The following is a 21,121-nucleotide window of genomic DNA, read 5'->3' on the forward strand; positions in this document are numbered from 1 at the left end:
GACTCAGTTTATTCAGAGTGGGAAAATTCCCTCTTGACTAGATAGCTTGGATGTTTCATTGTCTTCCCATTAACTCCATGGTCCATCATTGTCTTTTCCAGGGCTGCACAATGGATAATAGAATATCAGGATTGGAAGGGACCTCAGGAGGTCATCCAGTCCAACCGCCTGCCCAAAGCAGGACCAATCCCCAATTTTTGCCCCAGATCCCTAAATGGCCCCCTCAAGGATTGAACTCACAACCCTGGGTTTAATAGGCTAATGCTCAAACCACTGAGCTATCTCTCCCCCAGTAGCACTATCTGTGGTGTTTAATGTGTCATAGTCAGAGAGCGTACAATGCTTACTTGAAGCCAGTTTTGCGTAAACACCTGGTTTGGGGAAGTGCCTCTCCCCACTTAACTGCTCACCATCCTGCTGTGAGCTGGAGTTGAAATTGCAGTGTAGATTATGAGCACGGTTTTCGATATACACAGATAACCCAAACTCATAACCACAGTCTGTATGTGTATCTCATAATGACAATCAAGTTCAGAACATTACAAGCTTTCATAAAAGGCCTTACTCGATATATTTTTATAATACAATAATACAGTATGCAACCATTTGGTTTAACTACTCATTCTAGGGATTTAAACAGTCTGTTCTCTCCTTGGGGTGTCTGAACCCTGATTGTCACACTATCACAATTTATAGTGGTTGAAATTTAGAAGGTTGGGCCTTAGGGAAACCATAAAGAAGGGACTTTATAGCCAAAACAAGGAAATTGAAGCATGAATAAGGATATTTTCAGAAGAGCGGTTGAGATAGAGCAATGTTTTTGAGATTGTAGGGTTTGCCTATGTAGAGCCCTGTAAATCTGGGGATATCTGCTTTATATCTGCAGATATCTGCAGAACATGTTTGCGGATCGCGGATGGATGAGGATCCAAATTTTATATCTAGAGCCCTACAAATCTCTGGGTATCTGCTTTGTGTCCACGGACTATGCCTGTGGATTACGGATCGGATGCGGATACATATTTTGCATCCCCACAGGGCTCTATGCCTGTGTACAGACCTGTCAGATAGGGGAGGCAAAAGCAAAATTCCCAGCAGCAGAAGTGAATGTCTAAGTAGTTCTTGTTCTTAATGTCAAGTTCTGTTTATTTGCAAATTTCCAGGATACTTAGTTTGGGTATATTGTACTGAATGGACTTATGTCATAGTGAGGAATTACAAAGTTGAGACAACTAAAAAATTAGAGTGAAGTTGATCTATACAACATTTGCATAAAAATGTGACACAAGGCAGAATTCAGAGGGGAAATAACAAATATAGAATGAAGTACAAGGGGAAAGAAGGGGGCCAAAGGAGGAGGCCTAATACTAAACCTTGATGGGACACCGCATTGGTGTGAACACCTTAGAGTTCCAATATTAGAAAATTGTCCATTGTAAGTCACAAATAAGAGTCTGCACATGTGAGAGAGAAACTTGGAGATCAAGATGCCTGAGTCATCAGACATTGTGTCAATGTGATCCTAAGAGCCCCTCAGTGCCTACTGGCAAAGGGCTCACTGTCACGTAACAGCAATTTCTATCAGGCGTGATAAACTCACTACACTTAACACATGGCTGCCAGAGAATTTATCTATAAAAAAAAACATTGTGTAAGAAGTCAAATGAAAGCTTATATCGTACTGGTCATCATAAGCATTGCAAGATGTATTTATGGGCATTATTCAAGAGTATGTACATACTAAAAATATGTTTAAACTATGTAAGCAGACAAAGGAATGTTGATTTACCTGTCTGCCTGGTCTCTGATGTAAATCAGCATTGTGTAAGTCAACACATAGCAAACTTCATTTGCATATTAACTCCACAGGAAAGGCAAGGTAACCGAAGAATGAGAGAGACAATGTGGCATCAGCATGCTGAAGGATAAAGCAGGGGAGAAGAACTTTGGGGGTACACTTCAAAGGGATATATTTCAAAGGTTTTCTTGGCTGTGAGGAGGAGGAAAGGGAACCCTATGGTAGACCATCACCGAGGGAGCAAAAAGGACAGTGCTTTTTATACCCATGAAAGCTGGATCCTGGCCAGAGGGCTGGAGACACTGGGAGGTTGTTTTATGTGAGAAACTTAACTTAGACAAAGATTTCAGCCCTGCTAAAGTTATGTTTAGTCTCCTAGAAGCATGTTATACTTTTGTTTTGTTTGTAACTACATCTGTTTTGATTACCCTCATTCAGTATCACTTGAATCTCTGTATTAATAAACTTTGCTTTGTTTTATCATAAGCAGATTTCAATGTTGTAACATTAACCAGTGTGAATTATTTGTTGAATCAAGTAAGCTGGTGTCTTTGGAGATAGTGGACTTGATAATTATTCTGAGACAATGACAGTGTTCAGTGACAGGGGCTGGATACCACAGCCCCTTCAATGGGGCACGGAAACAGAGGTGCATCAAGTGTTACCTGCAAGGCAAAATAATGGGTGATAGAGTCCTGAGAAGTTTGTCTGGGGGCTAACAGACTGGGGTGACAGGGAGCTATCACTCAGTTTAGCTTCAGCATTTCTCTCTTTTCCTAAGGCACAGTGGTAACAAGATCACCCACAGTTCTGGGTGCCCCGAGAAAATGTCCTAGTCAAGATAGCAAATATATAAAGGAAATGTATTTAATTTTTGAACACTTGTATTTCCCCAAAACTTGCCTGTCTGATTTGCTACAAACTTTCCAGAAAATTTCTACCCTGATATAGGATCACATCTGTGACATTTCAGGTAGATTGATTTAGTTTGGCAAAGTTGGTTGGGAGCCAATCTTGGGCATGTGTTGGAAAGCTATCTTCAACCCTAACCATGAGGAGACTAGCAGTTCTATAACTTTACATTCAGAATTAGAGTCGCACTGAAATATCTAGCTATGACCTAGGTTGAAAGCTTTATGAGTGTGCTAAGGAGGAAACTAATGTCAGCAAGAGCAACTCAGGGAAAGAGTTTGAGAGCTAGACTTCTAATCTGTAGCTCAGAAGATAGGGAAAGAGAGAGAAAAAAAAAGACATCGATGTATTTTATGTCCCAAATATTTTATTTAATTTATTTATCTTTTTAAAGAGAGAGTTCAGTGGGAAGAATACTATTAATTCTTTCAGTCAGAAGTACTTTTCAAGGCTAACTTGTATGTAGGTGAAATAAAATGTAGCTAATCTCCATTGTTAATGTAGTTATATATTTGTTCAGTTGGGTATCATAAATCGAAAAGCACAAATATAAAGACATAGACATGCTCTTCCTTTTCTATATGTTTCATATTCAGTGTTACGAGAATGAATTTGATCTACAATAGACAGTGAATGACTAATTTAAATTCTTGCTCTTATCAGTTGCTGTTTCTGTGGTGACCATTGTACTTTGAGAAGAATGGACTCAATGTACTTCATCTTCACCTTATTTGAACAGACCCTGTAGTGGCCATATACTTTTGCAACCAAAGACGCCCCCAGAAATTTTTGACATGCTACATCCTGTCAATCCCTGTGATGCCATCCCCACTGCAGCCACTGGCCCCACCACTTCACCTGCCAAGTCTGCGCCATGCTGAGCCCTCACTTTCCAGCCTGCCCCACCCAGGTGCAGAGTCACTCCATATCCCTGAGAAGGGGGAACATGGGCCGTTCAAAGCGAGGCGAGACTGGGTAGGCCACTGGGGTGGGGGTGGGGATGGGGGGAAACGTAGTGCAGGAACCAGTCCCATGGCAGCAGCAAGGAGGAGCAACGCTGGCTGCCCGAGCATCCACTCAAGTTTGGCCCCATGGCCCCTCATCATACACCTTCCCCAGCTGTCCACCATGGAACTGCCCAGGAAAAGTCCCCTGGAAAACTTTTTCAGCCAGTATGCTGCTCTTCTCAGGTCTCTCCATTACTGAGAACAGGTTGCGTCTTATAGCTCCCTTCAGACCTGGTTCTCAAGCAGCAATACCACTCACTCAATTTTGGCCCTGCTACCTCCCCTCTGTCATTATGACAGAGGGATCTGGGGGCCAAACCTGAGTGGTGCTGCCACCCCTCCCCATGCACCAGGTTGCAATGCCACTCAGTTTTGGCCCCAACACTCCCTGTCACACCAGTGAGCCGTTGGGACCAAAACTGAGTGGACAGTGGGATGACCAGCACTGTTCCTCATGGCCATTGCCAATGGTACACACCGTGCGTAACGTATGTATGGCTGCAGGTACCACTGGTTGCAGTTACATGTGTGAAACTGTATGCAGATTATTTAGAATTAATTAGCATATTTGCAAATAATTTGCATATAACTGGTTTTCAAAAGAAATTGTGTAGATTTAGTGGTGCTGAATGGCTTTGGTTTGACAGCCCTGGTACATGAAGTCCTCTGTTAACATACAAGGCAGCAGCAGAACATGATTCCCAGGACTCTGCTCTGCGAGTGTGTGTGAACCCTGATGTGGGAGAGTGACGGGGTGAGGGTGGGTTTACAATAGGAATAATAGTTTTCATGTCCCATTAAGTTACTGGCCTCTTTCTGAGCCTGCCAATTAGTGATGGTGTATGTGATGTAGGAACTGGAACTGAAACCCATCATACTCATCTTATAGTGGGCCACCAAAACATGCATTAGAGGAGAATAATTTTTAATTCCTGTTGATCTGGGCTAGATTCAAACTGATGTATAGGTGTTAAGCTCTGTACTTGATATATCAGTGCCCTGAGGCTTCCAATAAATGCTAATGTTACAAGTCCAAGAATTAGGCTTGTTTACTTGTATGGTGAGTTTCTTAAATCACATTCTGTCCATCTTGGAGCTTGCACAAGGTAGGATCCTCCACTGTCTATATTATGTAGACTTAACTTTTTATAATATATATAGATATAGCTATCAAAGTCCTGCAAAAACTAAACTCTGGTGTGTGCCACAGCAGAGAGGTAAGATACGGTACAGAAAAGGGGAAAGAAACATAACATTAGTATAGTGCTTTCTCTAAGCTTGTTATATTGGCACACCATGATACTCCCTTTACAGAGTCATTGTTACAGTAGAACCATAGTTATATTTTCATGTCCCTTTATATAAATAAGAATTTTACCTTCTATATTTTAGAAAGTTGGGGGAGGGGGAAAATGAACAGGATGAAAACTCATTTCTGCTAATACTAAGAGCATGTGCAGAGTACAATAAGGAAGCTGCAGGAATTCTCTGTATTTTTCACATGTATTTTTAATAACTACTGTACTTCTTCTGTTGATAATTCTGTCTCACTTTGTAAGCCCCTGTATCACCACGAGGAGGAATCCCAATTTCCAGCATAGTTAAAGTGGTAAAACTTTTAAATATAGACAGTTATATTGGTTCAAAAGAGTTTTTACTAGTATAGCTTTTCCTGTTCAACCAAGCTGAACAATCCAAACTGGTACAAAGCGCTGTATACCATCTTTTACCAGCATAACTATATTGATAAAAACCTACTTCTGAATGGTTCCTGCTGCAGCACAGGGAGCCCTCTGTAGCCCCACTGTCATGGGTATGAATGGGTGGGGCCAAAGCAGAGGGCCTGGGCGAGGACTGCAAGGAGGATGAGGAGAATGGGACACCAGCCCTGGGGGAGGCCACCACACTGGCCAGTGGCTCTTCCTCCTCCTCGCAGTTCTGGCCTGGGGTTTCTTCTCTATTATTCAAGTCCACGCATTATCCAAATCCCTTCCTTTTTCAGCAGCACGAAATACATATTACCTCACCTCCTTACATTATACTTTATATTTTCATATAAGTACTTTGGGTCAAAATCTGCATTTCAGTTTGTCTTTGTACTGAAATCAATGAGTCACACCAAAAGACATAATTTGGAACTCAGTATGTAGTGAATCCATTTGTCTCATAACCCAAAAGTGTGACTTTCCCTATAAAATTTATATTTGAGATTAATTATTTAAACTGTTGTCTGTTTGAGCCCTTCATGTGTGTTATGCTGATTCTGAAGTTACCACATGCACTCGGAAGTTAATTGTAGGTTAAAAAATGAAAGTTAGAAAATTATGCTTTAAGATTGAAGTGTGGTTCTGTCCTGTAAAACACTCTGTAAAAGTAACAGTGTCTGGTCCCAAAGTGTACCTTCTCTCAGTGATTTTCAGATCCAATGTGTTCAATTTACAAATAAATAGATTACTTTTTCTAGTTTCCATTCACATAACTTTAACCTGGAATCTGAAAGCTTTAAGTGTGAAAGGGGGTCAATTATGAATTTGCCAGGGTGCCAGTTAGATTTTAAAGCTGAAATCTTAAAAAGTAGTTTTGCCAATATATAATAGAATCCAAAGGATAACCCATTTTTATTGAGTCCAGGGAGCATTTGTTTACTAGTTTAATGCTGGGTTCTTTTAGATAGATAGGTAAAAATCAACAGTTCACCACTCAAAGGTAGACAACCAACTGTGACTACTATAAACACACAACAGACTTGCAATAATCACAGGCTAGAGCTGAGGCTTAGCCGTTATATCAAAGAACAGTGCAAGTTACTAAGATTTCTTATTACATTTATTTGTGATCAACAATTCTCAATTCTTTAGGACCCAGCATATTTATCACACTTAGAAGGGTGCACTTGTCTTTACACCGCTTTGAAGAGTGCAGTTATATCTCTAACTAGTTTGGTACAAAAGGGACAAGTTTAGAATATTAAAAGCAATTGCTTAAAACAATTCTTTTCAATCTCTCTTAGGCCAATTTGCTTGGACTTATGAAGGAGTTAAAATCTAACATATGATTATTGGAGGTCTCACTGGATGGTAAAGAGGACAAGGAGTACTTGTGGCACCTTAGAGACTAATTTATTTGGGCATAAGCTTTCATGGGCAAAAACCCACTTCAGCGGATGCATGCAGTGGAAAATACAGTAGGAAGATATATATATACCCACAGAGAACATGAAAAAAATGGGTGTTGCCATACCAACTATAAGGAGACTAATCTATTAAGTTGGGCTATTATCAGCAGGAGAAAAAACACTTTTGTAGTGATAATCAGGATGGCCCATTTCCAACAGTTGACAAGAAGGTGTGAGTAACAGTAGGGGAAAAATTAGCTTGGGGAAGTAGTTTTTACTTTATGTAATGACCCATCCACTCCCAATCTTTATTCAAGCCTAAATTAATGGTGTCCAGTTTGCAAATTAATTCCAATTCAGCAGTCTCTCGTTGAAGTCTGTTTTTGAAGTCTTTTTGTTGTAATATTGCCACTTTTAGGTCTGTAATCGAGTGATCAAAGAGATTGAAGTGTTCTCCAACTGGTTTTTGAATGTTATAATTCTTGACCTCTGATTTGTGTCCATTTATTCTTTTATGTAGAGACTGTCCAGTTTGGCCAATGTACATGGCAGATGGGTATTGCTGGCACATGATGGCATATATCACATTGGTAGATGTGCAGATGAACGAGCCTCTGATAGTGTGGCTGATGTGATTAGGCCCTATGATGGTGTCCCCTGAATAGATACATGGACACAGTTGGCAATGGGCTTTGTTGCAAGGATAGGTTCCTGGTTAGTGGTTTTGTTGTGTGGTTGCTGGTGAGTATTTGCTTCAGGTTGGGGGGCTGTCTGTAAGCAAGGACTGGCCTGTCTCCCAAGATCTGTGAGAGTGAGGGATCGTCCTTCAGGATAGGTTGTAGATCCTTGATGCGCTGGAGAGGTTTTAGTTGGGGACTGAAGGTGACGGCTGTTGGCGTTCTGTTACTTTTTGTTAGGCCTGTCCTGGAGTAGATGACTTCTGGGTATTATTCTGGCTCTGTCAATCTGTTTCTTCACTTCAGCAGGTGGGTATTGTAGTTTTAAGAAAGCTTGATAGAGATCTTATAGGTGTTTGTCTCTGTCTGAGGGATTGGAGCAAATGCGGTTGTATCTTAGAGCTTGGCTGTAGACAATGGATTGTGTGATGTGGTCTGGATGAAAGCTGGAGGCATGTAGGCAAGTATAGCGGTCAGTAGATTTCCGGTATAGGGTGGTGTTTATGTGACCATCGCTCATTAGTACTGTAGTGTCCAGGAAGTGGATCTCTTGTGTAGATGGGCAACCACACACCACACAACAAAAACACCCAAATAAATTTGTTAGTCTCTAAGGTTCCACAAGTACGCCTCCTCCTCTTTTTTTTTTTTTTGCTGATACAGACTAACACGGCTACCACTCTGAAACCTGTCACTGGACAGTGTAGATTCATCAAGATAACCTACAGTTATTTATATTAAAGAATAGATGGGAAATACAATCTGAAGAAGTGGAGTTTTTACCCATGAAAGCTTATGCCCAAATAAATCTGTTAGTCTTTAAGGTGCCACCAGACTCCTTGTTGTTTTTTTTCAGAGTAATAGCCGTGTTAGTCTGTATTCGCAAAAAAGGAAAGGAGTACTAGTGGCACCTTAGAGACTATTTATTTGAGCTCAAATAAATTGGTTAGTCTAAGGTGCCACTAGTACTCCTTTTCTTGTTGTTTTTGTGGATACAGACTAATACGGCTACCCCCTGAATCTTTTAAATGAAATCTCACCACTTCTTATCACTTACTCTGGGATGGGGAAAGTCCTTTCCACATGGCTAGTCCAGGCTTTGGTCGCACTTAGTATTTTTCAGCTTCTTGTGTTGGGTTCACTCAAGGAACTTGAGCACATGGTGACTTCAGTGCTAGTACTCATTAGAGGGAGTCACCCTCTGATTCCTATTGGACATGTGCCAAGTGGGTGCTCAAATTTCAGTTTTTTGTTTCTCTGCTGCTTCCACTGGTATCCAGTAGATGGCGATGGCATATAACAAATTTCCTTAATGCTTTTCTTTTTGGAGGTTTTTTAAATTTCTTTTCGAAGATTGTATTTCATTATTTGCCCCTACTATCAGTTGGAATCCCCCTCCCCTTTTAAGCAATTGCTCTTAATATCCTAAAGTTATACCCTGGTTTATATCTTTTAACATTTCTCCTTCCTTGTGCCAGACAATTCCTATTACTTCTAGAATACAGCAATTATTTACAATGAAATCCAAAAAAATCCTTATAATCTTCTAAATTTGGAAGACATAGTACATAGTCCTTGATTATACATAAGCATGTCATATTATTTAGGATTTATAGTAGAACAAGAGACATTTTCCACATATAGAAGTATACAGATCTGACTCATAAGGCAAACAAATGTTCAGATTCTAATCTGGGTTGAAAGACAAATTATTCATGGTATAATTGATTGACAAGGAAACAATGTGTGGTTTTTAAGTGGGGGTAAAATCATGTGTCTTGCATTTCTTGGGGTAACTGTTTGCCCAATTTGACCTTCAATATTAAAGCCACATTGCTAGTTTTTTTTTAATGTGCAGCTTTCCCACCCATTTCTTTTCCTGATCCACTTATCGTGCAATGGGCCGCTTTGGATAGGAAAGCAGAGTATGACTCTTGCTTGGTAAGCTAAAGTTCTTTTTAGCTGGCTTGAGTAGGAGAAACAGATTTTATCCATAAGTATATTATGAGAGATAATTAACAATACCCTTATTTAGCCATTTTCGTTTCTATAGTTGGAAGGGAATGCCTAACCTTGGCTGATCTATGAGCCCATAGACAAAGTGTCTCACATGATGTGAGCCATTTTCTTATTGTCTTCTTAGGTGGATCCTATTTTGGGCTAAACAGAGATGAAGGGCTTTCCTTATTTTTGAGGGCCAGAAGGAATCATTATTTATTAATCATTCAAGGCATATCTGTGTCATATCTCCTGTACAAAATCACACTGGGCTCTTTCCATCCTGTGCATCATGAAATGAATGAAGGGAATGAAAATTCAATAAAGACAAGTGAAAAGTACTTAAGAAGGAAAAATAAAAATCCAGAGTTATAGTTCATCACAAATTGAATATAAGCCAACAATGTGATGGAGTTGCAAAAAAAAAAAAAAAAGCAAATATTCTGGGATATATTAATAGGCTTGTCATATTTAAGACCTAAGAAGTAATTTTTCTGATCTGCTCTGCACTGGTGAGCTTCAGCTGAAGTATTGTGTCCAGTTTTGGGCACCACACTTTAAGAAAGATGTGAACAAACTAGAGAGAATCCAGAGATAGCAACAAAAATGATAAAAGGTTTAGAAAACCTGACCTCTGAGGAAAGATTAAAAATATCAGGCATGTTTAATCTTGAGAAAAGAAGACTGAAGGGGAAAATGATAACAGTGTTCAGATATGAGAAGGGTTGTCTAGTGGGGCAAGACTCACTGGTGCGCACCTCCTGCTGGCCATCCAGGGAATTAGCTCTTCACCTGCACTGGAACACCATCTATACGCCAGTGTCTCACCTGCCACTGTCCCTCCCAGACCGTGGTGCCTTTTTCTCTGGGTTCTGCCCCAGCAGGACCCCCACTCTGGGTCTCCACTCCCAGGGAACCCCCAACCCTCTAGACCCACCTTGCCTCAGTGGCTATTGCCAGTCATCAGCTAGCCCCTGTTCACTGGGGAAGACTGCAGTGTAATGGCCACTCATCACAGGCAAGGGGGAAGGACCTGCTGTCTTTGCTTATCCCCAGGCTGCCCCTCTGCAGGCCTTCACCAAGGCCTGCAACCTAGGGGCTTATCAGGCTGGAGCTTCCCAGCTCCCTTTGCCCTTCCCCAGCGCTGCTCTACTCAGGCACCCTGTTCCCAGACAGCTAGCCATTCCCACTCCAGGCCTAGAGTGGGACTCCTCAGCTTCTGGCCCACAGCCCTCTTATAAGGGCCAGCTGGGCCCTAATTGGCTCTTATAAGGGCCACAGCTGTGGCTGCTTCCCCATAGCTTCCCACAGCTGTTCTCACTCCATTTCCCAGCCACAGCCCTCTCCAGGGCAGCTTTTAACCCCTGTTCTGTGGGAGTGGGGCCCCACTAGAGGCTGTTTTAAAGAGGACTGTATTTATTGTTTTCCATGTCTGCTGAAAGTAGGCAAGAAGTAATGAGCTTAATCTGCAGCCAGGGAGATTTAGGTTAGATATTAGGGAAATCTTTCAAGCTTTCAGGATAGTTAAGTACCGGAATGGGCTTCCAAGGGAGGCTGTGGAATCCCCATTGTTTTTAATAAATGATTAGAAAAACACCTGAAAAGTCGGTCTTGCTTCATGTCCTACATTTCTATGATTCTATGATTATCTTCAGTAACAAAGATTCTGTAAGTGGAACTTAATTAACAATTCTGATGACCATATGCAAGCCAGAAGGGAATCCAGCTTCCTCTCAAAAAACTGCGTTTGCCTTTTAGTCCTAACAAGAGTTGAAATAGGCTAAAAATAAAAACAATTAAAAGACAAGCAAATGTAATTTAACTAGGAAAGTAATGAATTCAAACAGGATGCATATTTGTTGAGTAAGATGTTGCCATTTTTTGCATAGTTGATTTTCTCATCATAAACTACACTTTACAAATATATGTCATAAAGGCTGAATGTTATGAAATTCACACTTAGAACGGACACTTTATTTTACATAATGGCTTGTTTCTTCTTGGCCTTTTGGCCAGGTTTTCCTGTAGTGTCAGCTTTATATTTGTTGATTCCTTTACGAAGGATTGTATCCTGTCCATGTAGGGAAGTGAACTCAGTGACCTATTAGATCTTTCAGATTTCTAACCAATTATAAATGAAAAATGCCCCATCACTAGGTGAGGTTAAATATGAGTGAGCAAGCCTTAAAATTGCATTTGTTACTATTTATTGATTTATGTCATATGTTCAATATTATTTAAACATCATTTTTATAAGTTTGTGCCCTAATAATTTTTATGATTTATTAATGATGTTAGTATTTTTATAAATCCCTTACAAATGTATGCCCCAAATCCACAGTTGAAGCCAAGTAGATGGCTCCTTGTGTCTGCAAGGATTGGATCAAGACCTTAATACATTTCATGCTAACCTGCTTAGTGATTTCTATGACGTTAACCATTTATTTCTCTTCTCATTCGCAGATTGTAGCTTTACGTGAACAAAATGCACACATTCAAAGGAAAATGGCATCTGGAGAAGGGCCTGCTGAATCAGAACATATTGAAGGAATGGAGCCAGGGCAAAAGGTTCATGAAAAGGTATAAAACAATAGTTTTTTTTTTCCCCAGTAAGTCAAGGTAAAGAGAAATATTGAAACTAAAACTAACATAATAATCAGATTCAGATACTGGGCCCAGTTCTGGTCCATCAAGCAAACCCAGGTTGTTGGACCATAGCTGTAGAAAGTCCCCACCAGATGCCAGAGAAGGCTGGCACATCCCAGAACATGAACAGAACACTTGGGCCTCCTCCAGTGTGACTTTTATGTAGTCCTATCTGGAAATTAAAGTTTTTCCCTATAAGTGGAAACTCGGGGAAGGACAATGATGGTAAAGTACACCATGAATCACTCTCTACTGGAAATTGCAGAAGACTCCATTAAAATCATTAAATGGGTCTCTGGGAGAACCAGTAGATCTATGAACTAGTAAATCAATAGACCCATTGCTCTGTTCCAGAATCTCATTTTTTCCTGCAGCTAATAGGAAGAAATGTGTAAAATGTGTGCGGATCTTCTCCTACTTCAGACTTTCTGTTGGAATGCTTGCCTTACTTTCCACTTTCAAACCTTCCCTTATTACTTTCAAATGATGCACACTATCACCCCAAAAAACTACTAAATAATACCAGTAGTGCTTAGCACTGTCTCATGTTTTACATGTTCAAAATGCTTTATAAACAGTAAATTAATTCCCATGACATGCATGGGAAGTCAGTAGGTATGCATTACTGTCCTCATGTCTCAGATGGAGAAATTGGTGCAGTTAAAGTGAGTGTTTTGCCCAATGCCTCACAGGTGGCTTATATGAAAGCCAGTTTAGATCTTACGTTCTCAGTCCTTTGCTCAGGCCACCGGTGCTTGCCTCTCTCTGATGCTCAGTGAAGTCTTCTCAAAATTCTGTTTATTATATAGAGATTGATATTTAAAAGGAACTCATCAAATCTCCATTTTTGTGATTGTCCACAGGACTTAGACGTCTAGACACCTAATTGTGGTTGCAAGTATTGGTCTTAGAAAAATTAGAGGCTGCTTGTCAATATAAGGACTGCAGTCTTAAGGCATATTTGAATTCACTATTTAATGACTGGCTGAGTTGAGTCCTCAAAGCCCTATGACAGTTCCCACAGCAACTGTAATTCCTTTGTAGACCGTGAAATACAATCTCACATAATAGTTTCTGATAAACACATACTATAGTCCATTATGATTCCAATTATTCATTATTGTTTCGTAATTATAATTACATGAGAGGATCTCACCCTCTAAGTTGTAATGCCTAGTTGAGTTACCAGCAGATTTCTGTAGGATTATGAGACTAACATAATCATAATAGGGACAAACCATCCCAATGAGTCGAAAGAATAGTAAATATGGCAGGCGACCAGCCTGGCTTAATGGTGAAATCCTAGCGGATCTTAAACATAAAAAAGAAGCTTACAAGAAGTGGAAGGTTGGACTTATGACCAGGGAAGAGTATAAAAATATTGCTCGGGCATGTAGGAATGATATCAGGAGGGCCAAATCGCACCTGGAGCTGCAGCTAGCCAGAGATGTCAAGAGTAACAAGAAGGGTTTCTTCAGGTATGTTGGCAACAAGAAGAAAGCCAAGGAATGTGTGGGCCCCTTACTGAATGAGGGAGGCAACCTAGTGACAGAGGATGTGGAAAAAGCTAATGTACTCAATGCTTTTTTTGCCTCTGTTTTCACTAACAAGGTCAGCTCCCAGACTGCTGCGCTGGGCATCACAAAATGGGGAAGAGATGGCCAGCCCTCTGTGGAGATAGAGGTGGTTAGGGACTATTTAGAAAAGCTGGACATGCACAAGTCCATGGGGCCGGACGAGTTGCATCCGAGAGTGCTGAAGGAATTGGCGGCTGTGATTGCAGAGCCATTGGCCATTATCTTTGAAAACTCGTGGCGAACCGGGGAAGTCCCGGATGACTGGAAAAAGGCTAATGTAGTGCCAATCTTTAAAAAAGGGAAGAAGGAGGATCCTGGGAACTACAGGCCAGTCAGCCTCACCTCAGTCCCTGGAAAAATCATGGAGCAGATCCTCAAAGAATCAATACTGAAGCACTTGCATGAGAGGAAAGTGATCAGGAACAGCCAGCATGAATTCACCAAGGGAAGGTCATGCCTGACTAATCTAATCGCCTTTTATGATGAGATTACTGGTTCTGTGGATGAAGGGAAAGCAGTGGATGTATTGTTTCTAGACTTTAGCAAAGCTTTTGACACGGTCTCCCACAGTATTCTTGTCAGCAAGTTAAGGAAGTATGGGCTGGATGAATGCACTATAAGGTGGGTAGAAAGCTGGCTAGATTGTCGGGCTCAACAGGTAGTGATCAATGGGTCCATGTCTAGTTGGCAGCCGGTATCAAGTGGAGTGCCCCAAGGGTCGGTCCTGGGGCCGGTTTTGTTCAATATCTTCATAAATGATCTGGAGGATGGTGTGGATTGCACTCTCAGCAAATTTGCGGATGATACTAAACTGGGAGGAGTGGTATATACGCTGGAGGGGAGGGATAGGATACAGAAGGACCTAGACAAATTGGAGGATTGGGCCAAAAGAAATCTGATGAGGTTCAATAAGGATAAGTGCAGGGTCCTGCACTTATGACGGAAGAACCCAATGCACAGCTACAGACTAGGGACCGAATGGCTAGGCAGCAGTTCTGCGGAAAAGGACCTAGGGGTGACAGTGGACGAGAAGCTGGATATGAGTCAGCAGTGTGCCCTTGTTGCCAAGAAGGCCAATGGCATTTTGGGATGTATAAGTAGGGGCATAGCGAGCAGATCAAGAGACGTGATCGTTCCCCTCTATTTGACATTGGTGAGGCCTCATCTGGAGTACTGTGTCCAGTTTTGGGCCCCACACTTCAAGAAGGATGTGGATAAATTGGAGAGAGTCCAGCAAAGGGCAACAAAAATGATTAGGCGACTGGAACACATGAGTTATGAGGAGAGGCTGAGGGAGCTGGGATTGTTTAGCCTGCAGAAGAGAAGAATGAGGGGGGATTTGATAGCTGCTTTCAACTACCTGAAAGGGGGTTCCAAAGAGGATGGCTCTAGACTGTTCTTAATGGTAGCAGATGACAGAATGAGGAGTAATGGTCTCAAGTTGCAGTGGGGGAGGTTTAGATTGGATATTAGGAAAAACTTTTTCACTAAGAGGGTGGTGAAACACTGGAATGCGTTACCTAGGGAGGTGGTAGAATCTCCTTCCTTAGAGGTTTTTAAGGTCAGGCTTGACAAAGCCCTGGCTGGGATGATTTAACTGGGAATTGGTCCTGCTTCGAGCAGGGGGTTGGACTAGATGACCTTCTGGGGTCCCTTCCAACCCTGATATTCTATGATTCATCATTCCTCAGTAACACCAGTAGTGCCCCTGGGAACCTGTCCTTGATAATTCTATCGCTAAATTGAAGGGAAGTTTGTGGTGATTTGAGTTCTCTGCTTCTGGTGGAGTTCACCCCTCTACGCAATCTATGCCTGAGAACACACATTCTGGGCCTCGTAAACACAGTTGTGAAGAGTACATTTTTTTCCTTTGCACCAAGCATTATTAATTTTCAAAATAATTTCTGAGGGACATCCTAGTACTCCTCTAAAAGATATTTATCCTCCTCTGATCCTCGTCCATATCAATTATGCAAACTGAAGACCATTCTAGTCTATCCATTTACAAAGAACAAGGTATAAGATTTTGCAGTTTGTGCACACTATATAAGATTATCTACCTAAAAGCTATGGTTATGAGGACATATTTTTGTTTAAATGGAAAACAGATGAATAGTTCCTCTGCTTTTTTGAAAGTACAGCCGGTGCGGTGCATAGGATATTGCACAGGAGGAGGGTGGGAGGCAGAGTTTGTCGTAAGCCTGTTTTGGTATTGTTGGTACATCATTATTGACTGTATACTTACCAGAGGTTCCTTCCCATGCATCAGGCTCGCCTGTGCTCAACTGTCAGGACTGGCTGGACTGCGCTAAAGTCAAACATATCCTGGCTTGCTAAGCAGCTGGATCCCCCAGTCACCTGTCTCTATACTCCTCCTCGTCTTCCTCGTCCACCTCCTCCTCCTCACTGTTCATGTTGGGAGCCTGTGACTTGGGCTCCTCTATTCACTCTTGAGGTTGTGGGGGAATCTCTGGCAAGGATGGCATGCCACTTTTTGTAAAAGCAGGAGGTCTGCAGCTCCACACAAGATCGATTGTTGGCCTCCATTGCCTTCTGGTCCACCTGCCACAGCTTCTGGGCTTTCACACGGCACGCTGCTGATGCCTCTTGTAGCCCTTCTCTCGAGCAATCTGCTAGTAGATGTCAATGTTTCTACAGCTGGGTCTACACCGCCTCTTCTCCCCACACTCCCAGGAGATCCAACACCTCCTATGTACTCCAGGCTGGAGCGCCTCTGCAGTGTGTAGTTAGCATGGTCCGCTGGGCAATTGCACACAACAGTGTAGAGCTGCTAGGTGTGCTTGCCAAGCCGGCAACCAGGAAAAGGAATTTCAAAAATGTGCAGTGCTTTAAAGGGGAGGGGAGGCTTCCTGTACACCTGGCCTCTAGGCAGTGGAGTTCACAACAGTGACCAGAGCAGTCCCTATGGGACATTGTGGGACAATTCCTGGAGGCCAGCCACAGTCAATATGAGTAACGTACCATCTATGCTGATGGACTACATCGATCTAACTACATCAACCTTGACTCTATACTTCTTGGGGAGGTGGTGTTATTAAGTCAGTGTAGCTGGGCCATTACATAGGTGGGAGTTAAATTTAAGTGTAGACGCATCCACAGCTAGGTCAATGTAATCTGCCTTGTGTCACCCTAACTGTGTAGTGTGGACCAGGCCTTAGTGAGATCACAACTGGAATACTATGTCCAGTTCTCATGTCCACACTTTAAAAGGATGTTGAAATATTGGAAAGGATTCAGAAAAGACCTACAAGAATGATTTGAGGTCTGGAAAAAAAGCCTTATACTGAGAGCCTTAAGAAGCTCAGTCTATTTAGTTTATCCAGAAGAAGGTTTAGGTTTATCCAATTACAGTCTACAGGTACCTATTTGGGAAATAGATTTCTGATAGTAGATGACTCTTTAATCTAATAGAAAAAGACATAACTAGATCCACTGGTTGGTAGCTCAAGCTAAACATATTCAGACTAGAAACATATTTTAACAGTGAGGGCAATTAACCTCTGGAGCAACTTACCCAAAGATATGCTGAATTCTCCATCACTTGACATTTTTAAAGCAAGATTGGATATTTTTCTAAAAGATATATAATAGCTCAAGCAAAAATAACAGGCTTGATGCAAAGTGCATGAGATTCTTTGGCTTGTGTTATGTATGAGGTCAGACTAGATGATCATTATGGTCACTTCTGGCCTGAAAGTCTATAAATCTATATACTCCTACTCAATAAATAGCCAAACTATGATTTTCAAGTTTTGTAGGCAATGGGTATTATAAATAGGGCTGTTAATTGCACTGTTAAACAATAATAGAATACATTTATTTAAATATTTTTGGATATTTTCTACATTTTCAAATATATTGATTTCAGTTATAACACAAAATACAAAAAGTACTTTAGATTTATTTTTATTAGAAATATTTACACTGTAAAAAAACAAAAGAAATAGTATTTTTCAATTCCCCCATTACAAGTACTGTAGTGCAATCTCTTTATCATGAAAGTTGAACTTACAAATGTAGAATTATGTACAAAAAACCGCTGCATTCAAAAATAAAACAATGTAAACCTTTAGAGCCTACAAGTCCACTCAGTCCTACTTCATGTTCAGCCAATCACTTAGACAAACAAGTTTGTTTACATTTGCAGGAGATAATGCTGCCTGCTTCTTGTTTACAATGTCACCTGAAAGTGAGAACTGGCAAGATATTTATGTGCCAGATGTGCTAAAGATTCATCTGTCCCTTCATGCTTCAACCACCATTGCAGAGGATATGTGTCCATGATGATGATAGGTTCTGCTTGATAATGATCCAAAACACTGCGGACCAATTCATGTTCATTTTCATCATCTGAGTCAAACGCCACCAGCAGAAGGTTGATTTTCTTTTTTGGTGGTTCAGGTTCTGTAGTTTCCGTATTGGAGTGTTGCTCTTTTAAGACACCTGAAAGCATGCTCCACACCTCATCCCTCTCAGGTTTTGGAAGGCACTTCAGATTCTTAAACCTTATGTCAAGTGCTGTATCTATCTTTAGAAATCTCACATTGGTACCTTCTTTGCGTTTTGTTAAATCTGCAGTGAAAGTGTTCTTAAGATGAACAACGTGCTTGGTCATCATCCGAAACTGCTATAACATGAAATATATGGCAGAATGTGGGTAAAATAGAGCAGGAAGCATACAATTCTCTCCCTCCGCCCCCCCCCCCGAGGAGTTCAGTCACGAATTTAATTAAAGCATTATTTTTTTTTAATGCGCATCATCAGCATGGAACCTCTGGAATGGTGGCCGAAACATGAAGGGGCATACAAATATTTACCATATCTGGCACGTAAATACCTTGCAATGCAGGCTACAAAAGTGACATCTGGAACGTCTGTTCTCACTTTCAGATGACATTGTAAATAAGAAGCAGGCAGCATTATCTCCAGTAAATGTAAACAAATGTGTTTGTCTTAGCAGTTGGCCGAACAAGAAGTAGGACTGAGTGGACTTGTAGGTGCTAAAGTTTTACGTTGTTTTATTATTGAATGCAGTTAGGTAACAAAAAAAATCTACACTTGTAAGTTGCACTTTCACGACAAAGAGATTTCACTACAGTACTTGTATGAGGTGAATTGAAAAATAATGTTTCTTTTGTTTATCGCTTTTACAGTGTAAATATTTGTAATAAAAAGAATAATATAAAGTGAGCACTGGACACTTGGTATTCTGTGTTGTAATTGAAGTCAATATATTTGAAAATGTAGAAAAACATCTAAAAATATGTTTAAAATTTCAATTGAGATTCTATTGTTTAACAGAGCGATTAATCGCAATTAATTTTTTATCACGACTAATTTTTTTGAGTTAATCGCATGAGTTAACTGTGATTTATCAACAGCCCTAATTATAATTATTCAGAGCAGTTGGTCCTTAGAATGGGACTTAGAAGTATTTTAGTTATCCTTTATCATAGATCCAGCCACCACAGCAGTTGGCAAGAATAACAATTAAATAAATATTTTGAAGCTTAACATGAATACTGGATTGCTTGACATAAAAACAAAGGAAAAACACTTAGAGATATAGTTGGAATTTTGTGTAATCAGATTACAAATATAGGAACATGTATAGTATGGTGCAGGGATCGGCAACCTTTGGCAAGCGGCCTGTCAGGAAAGCTGCTGGCGGGCCGGGCCAGTTTGTTTACCTGCAGCGTCCGCAGGTTCGGCCGATCGCAACTCCCACTGTCCGAGGTTCACCGTTCCAGGACAATGGGGGCTGCGGAAAGTGGCGCGGGCTGAGGGATATGCTGGCCACTGCTTCCCACAGCCACCATAGGTCTGGAACAGTGAACCACGGCCAGTGGGAGCTGCAATTGATCGAACCAGAGGATGCTGCAGATAAACAAACCATCCCGGCCTGCCAGCAGCTTTCCCTGACGGGTCACGTGCCAAAGGTTGCCGATCCTTGGTATAGTGCATGATTTTCAACTGCAGAACAACCTGTGGAGTAACAGTAACTGGCTGTAACAGTAGTTTTACAAGAGTATAAAACACTCTATCTGTCCTATTTACTGACAACTAGATCTGCAATTCATATGTGTTAAGCCCAAACTGATTTTGGAAAACTTCAAAGTGCAACAACAGATCAATGTCTAACTTGCAGAACTAACAAAGGAAGACCATTTTTTGAAATGGTGAAGATGCGCTTCATTGATAGAGGAGCATGTGCTTGGCAACATAATTAGTTCACCTCAATGAGAGACAGAAGCTATGGTGGTGGGAGAGCGGTTCCTGCGACTATAGCATGGTGTAGAATCATAGCATCATAGAATATTAGGGTTGGAAGTGACCTCAGGAGGTCATCTAGTCCAACACCCTGCTCAAAGCAGGACCAACACAAACTAAACCGGGGGAAGGAGACCAAAGCCCTGAGGTAAGTGGGAAAGCAGGATACCGGGAGGAAGCACAGGCAGGAATGTCTGTGAGGGGAGGGCTCCTGCCTCATACTGGCAATGAGGGGCGATCAACAGGTTATCTCAAGTGCTTATATACAAATGCACAAAGCCTTGGAAACAAGCAGGGAGAACTGGAGGTCCTGGTGATGTCAAGGAACTATGACGTGATCGGAATAACAGAGACTTGGTGGGATAACTCATATGACTGGAGTACTGTCATGGATGGTTATAAACTGTTCAGGAAGGACAGGCAGGGCAGAAAAGGTGGGGGAGTAGCACTGTATGTAAGGGAGCAGTATGACTGCTCAGAGCTCCGGTATGAAACTGCAGAAAAACCTGAGTGTCTCTGGATTAAGTTTAGAAGTGTGTGCAACAAGAGTGATGTAGTGGTGGGAGTCTGTTATAGACCACCGGACCAGGGGGATGAGGTGGATGAGGCTTTCTTCCGGCAGCTCACGGAAGCTACTAGATCGCATGCCCTGATTCTCATGGGTGACTTTAATTTTCCTGATATCTGCTGGGAGAGCAATACAGCGGTGCATAGACAATCCAGGAAGTTTTTGGAAAGCGTAGGGGACAATTTCCTGGCGCAAGTGCTAGAGGAGCCAACTAGGGGGGGTGCTTTTCTTGACCTGCTGCTCACAAACCGGGTAGAATTAGTGGGGGAAGCAAAAGTGGATGGGAATCTGGGAGGCAGTGACCATGAGTTGGTTGAGTTCAGGATCCTGACGCAGGGAACAAAGGTAAGCAGCAGGATACGGACCCTGGACTTCAGGAAAGCAGGCTTCGACTCCCTCAGGGAACGGATGGCCAGGATCCCCTGGGGGACTAACTTGAAGGGGAAAGGAGTCCAGGAGAGCTGGCTGTATTTCAAGGAATCCCTGTTGAGGTTACAGGGACAAACCATCCCGATGAGTCGAAAGAATAGTA

The 21,121-nt window shown here is 41.6% G+C and overlaps 1 protein-coding gene across 4 annotated transcripts in view; it reads left to right on the forward strand.

Moving 5' to 3' along the window:
• Positions 1-21,121, forward strand: part of PPFIA2 (PTPRF interacting protein alpha 2) — a 611,661-nt gene that overhangs the window by 431,104 nt on the left and 159,436 nt on the right. For all 4 annotated transcript variants that reach the window (XM_084639583.1, XM_084639582.1, XM_084639585.1 and 1 more), the window contains one exon: positions 11,971-12,087. In XM_084639583.1, coding sequence (XP_084495709.1) covers positions 11,971-12,087 — 117 coding nt within the window. The remainder of the gene's footprint in view (positions 1-11,970; positions 12,088-21,121) is intronic.

This window comes from Lepidochelys olivacea (genome assembly GCF_965140295.1).
Source record: "Lepidochelys olivacea isolate rLepOli2 genome assembly, chromosome: 1".
NCBI classification, from domain to species: Eukaryota; Metazoa; Chordata; order Testudines; family Cheloniidae; genus Lepidochelys; species Lepidochelys olivacea.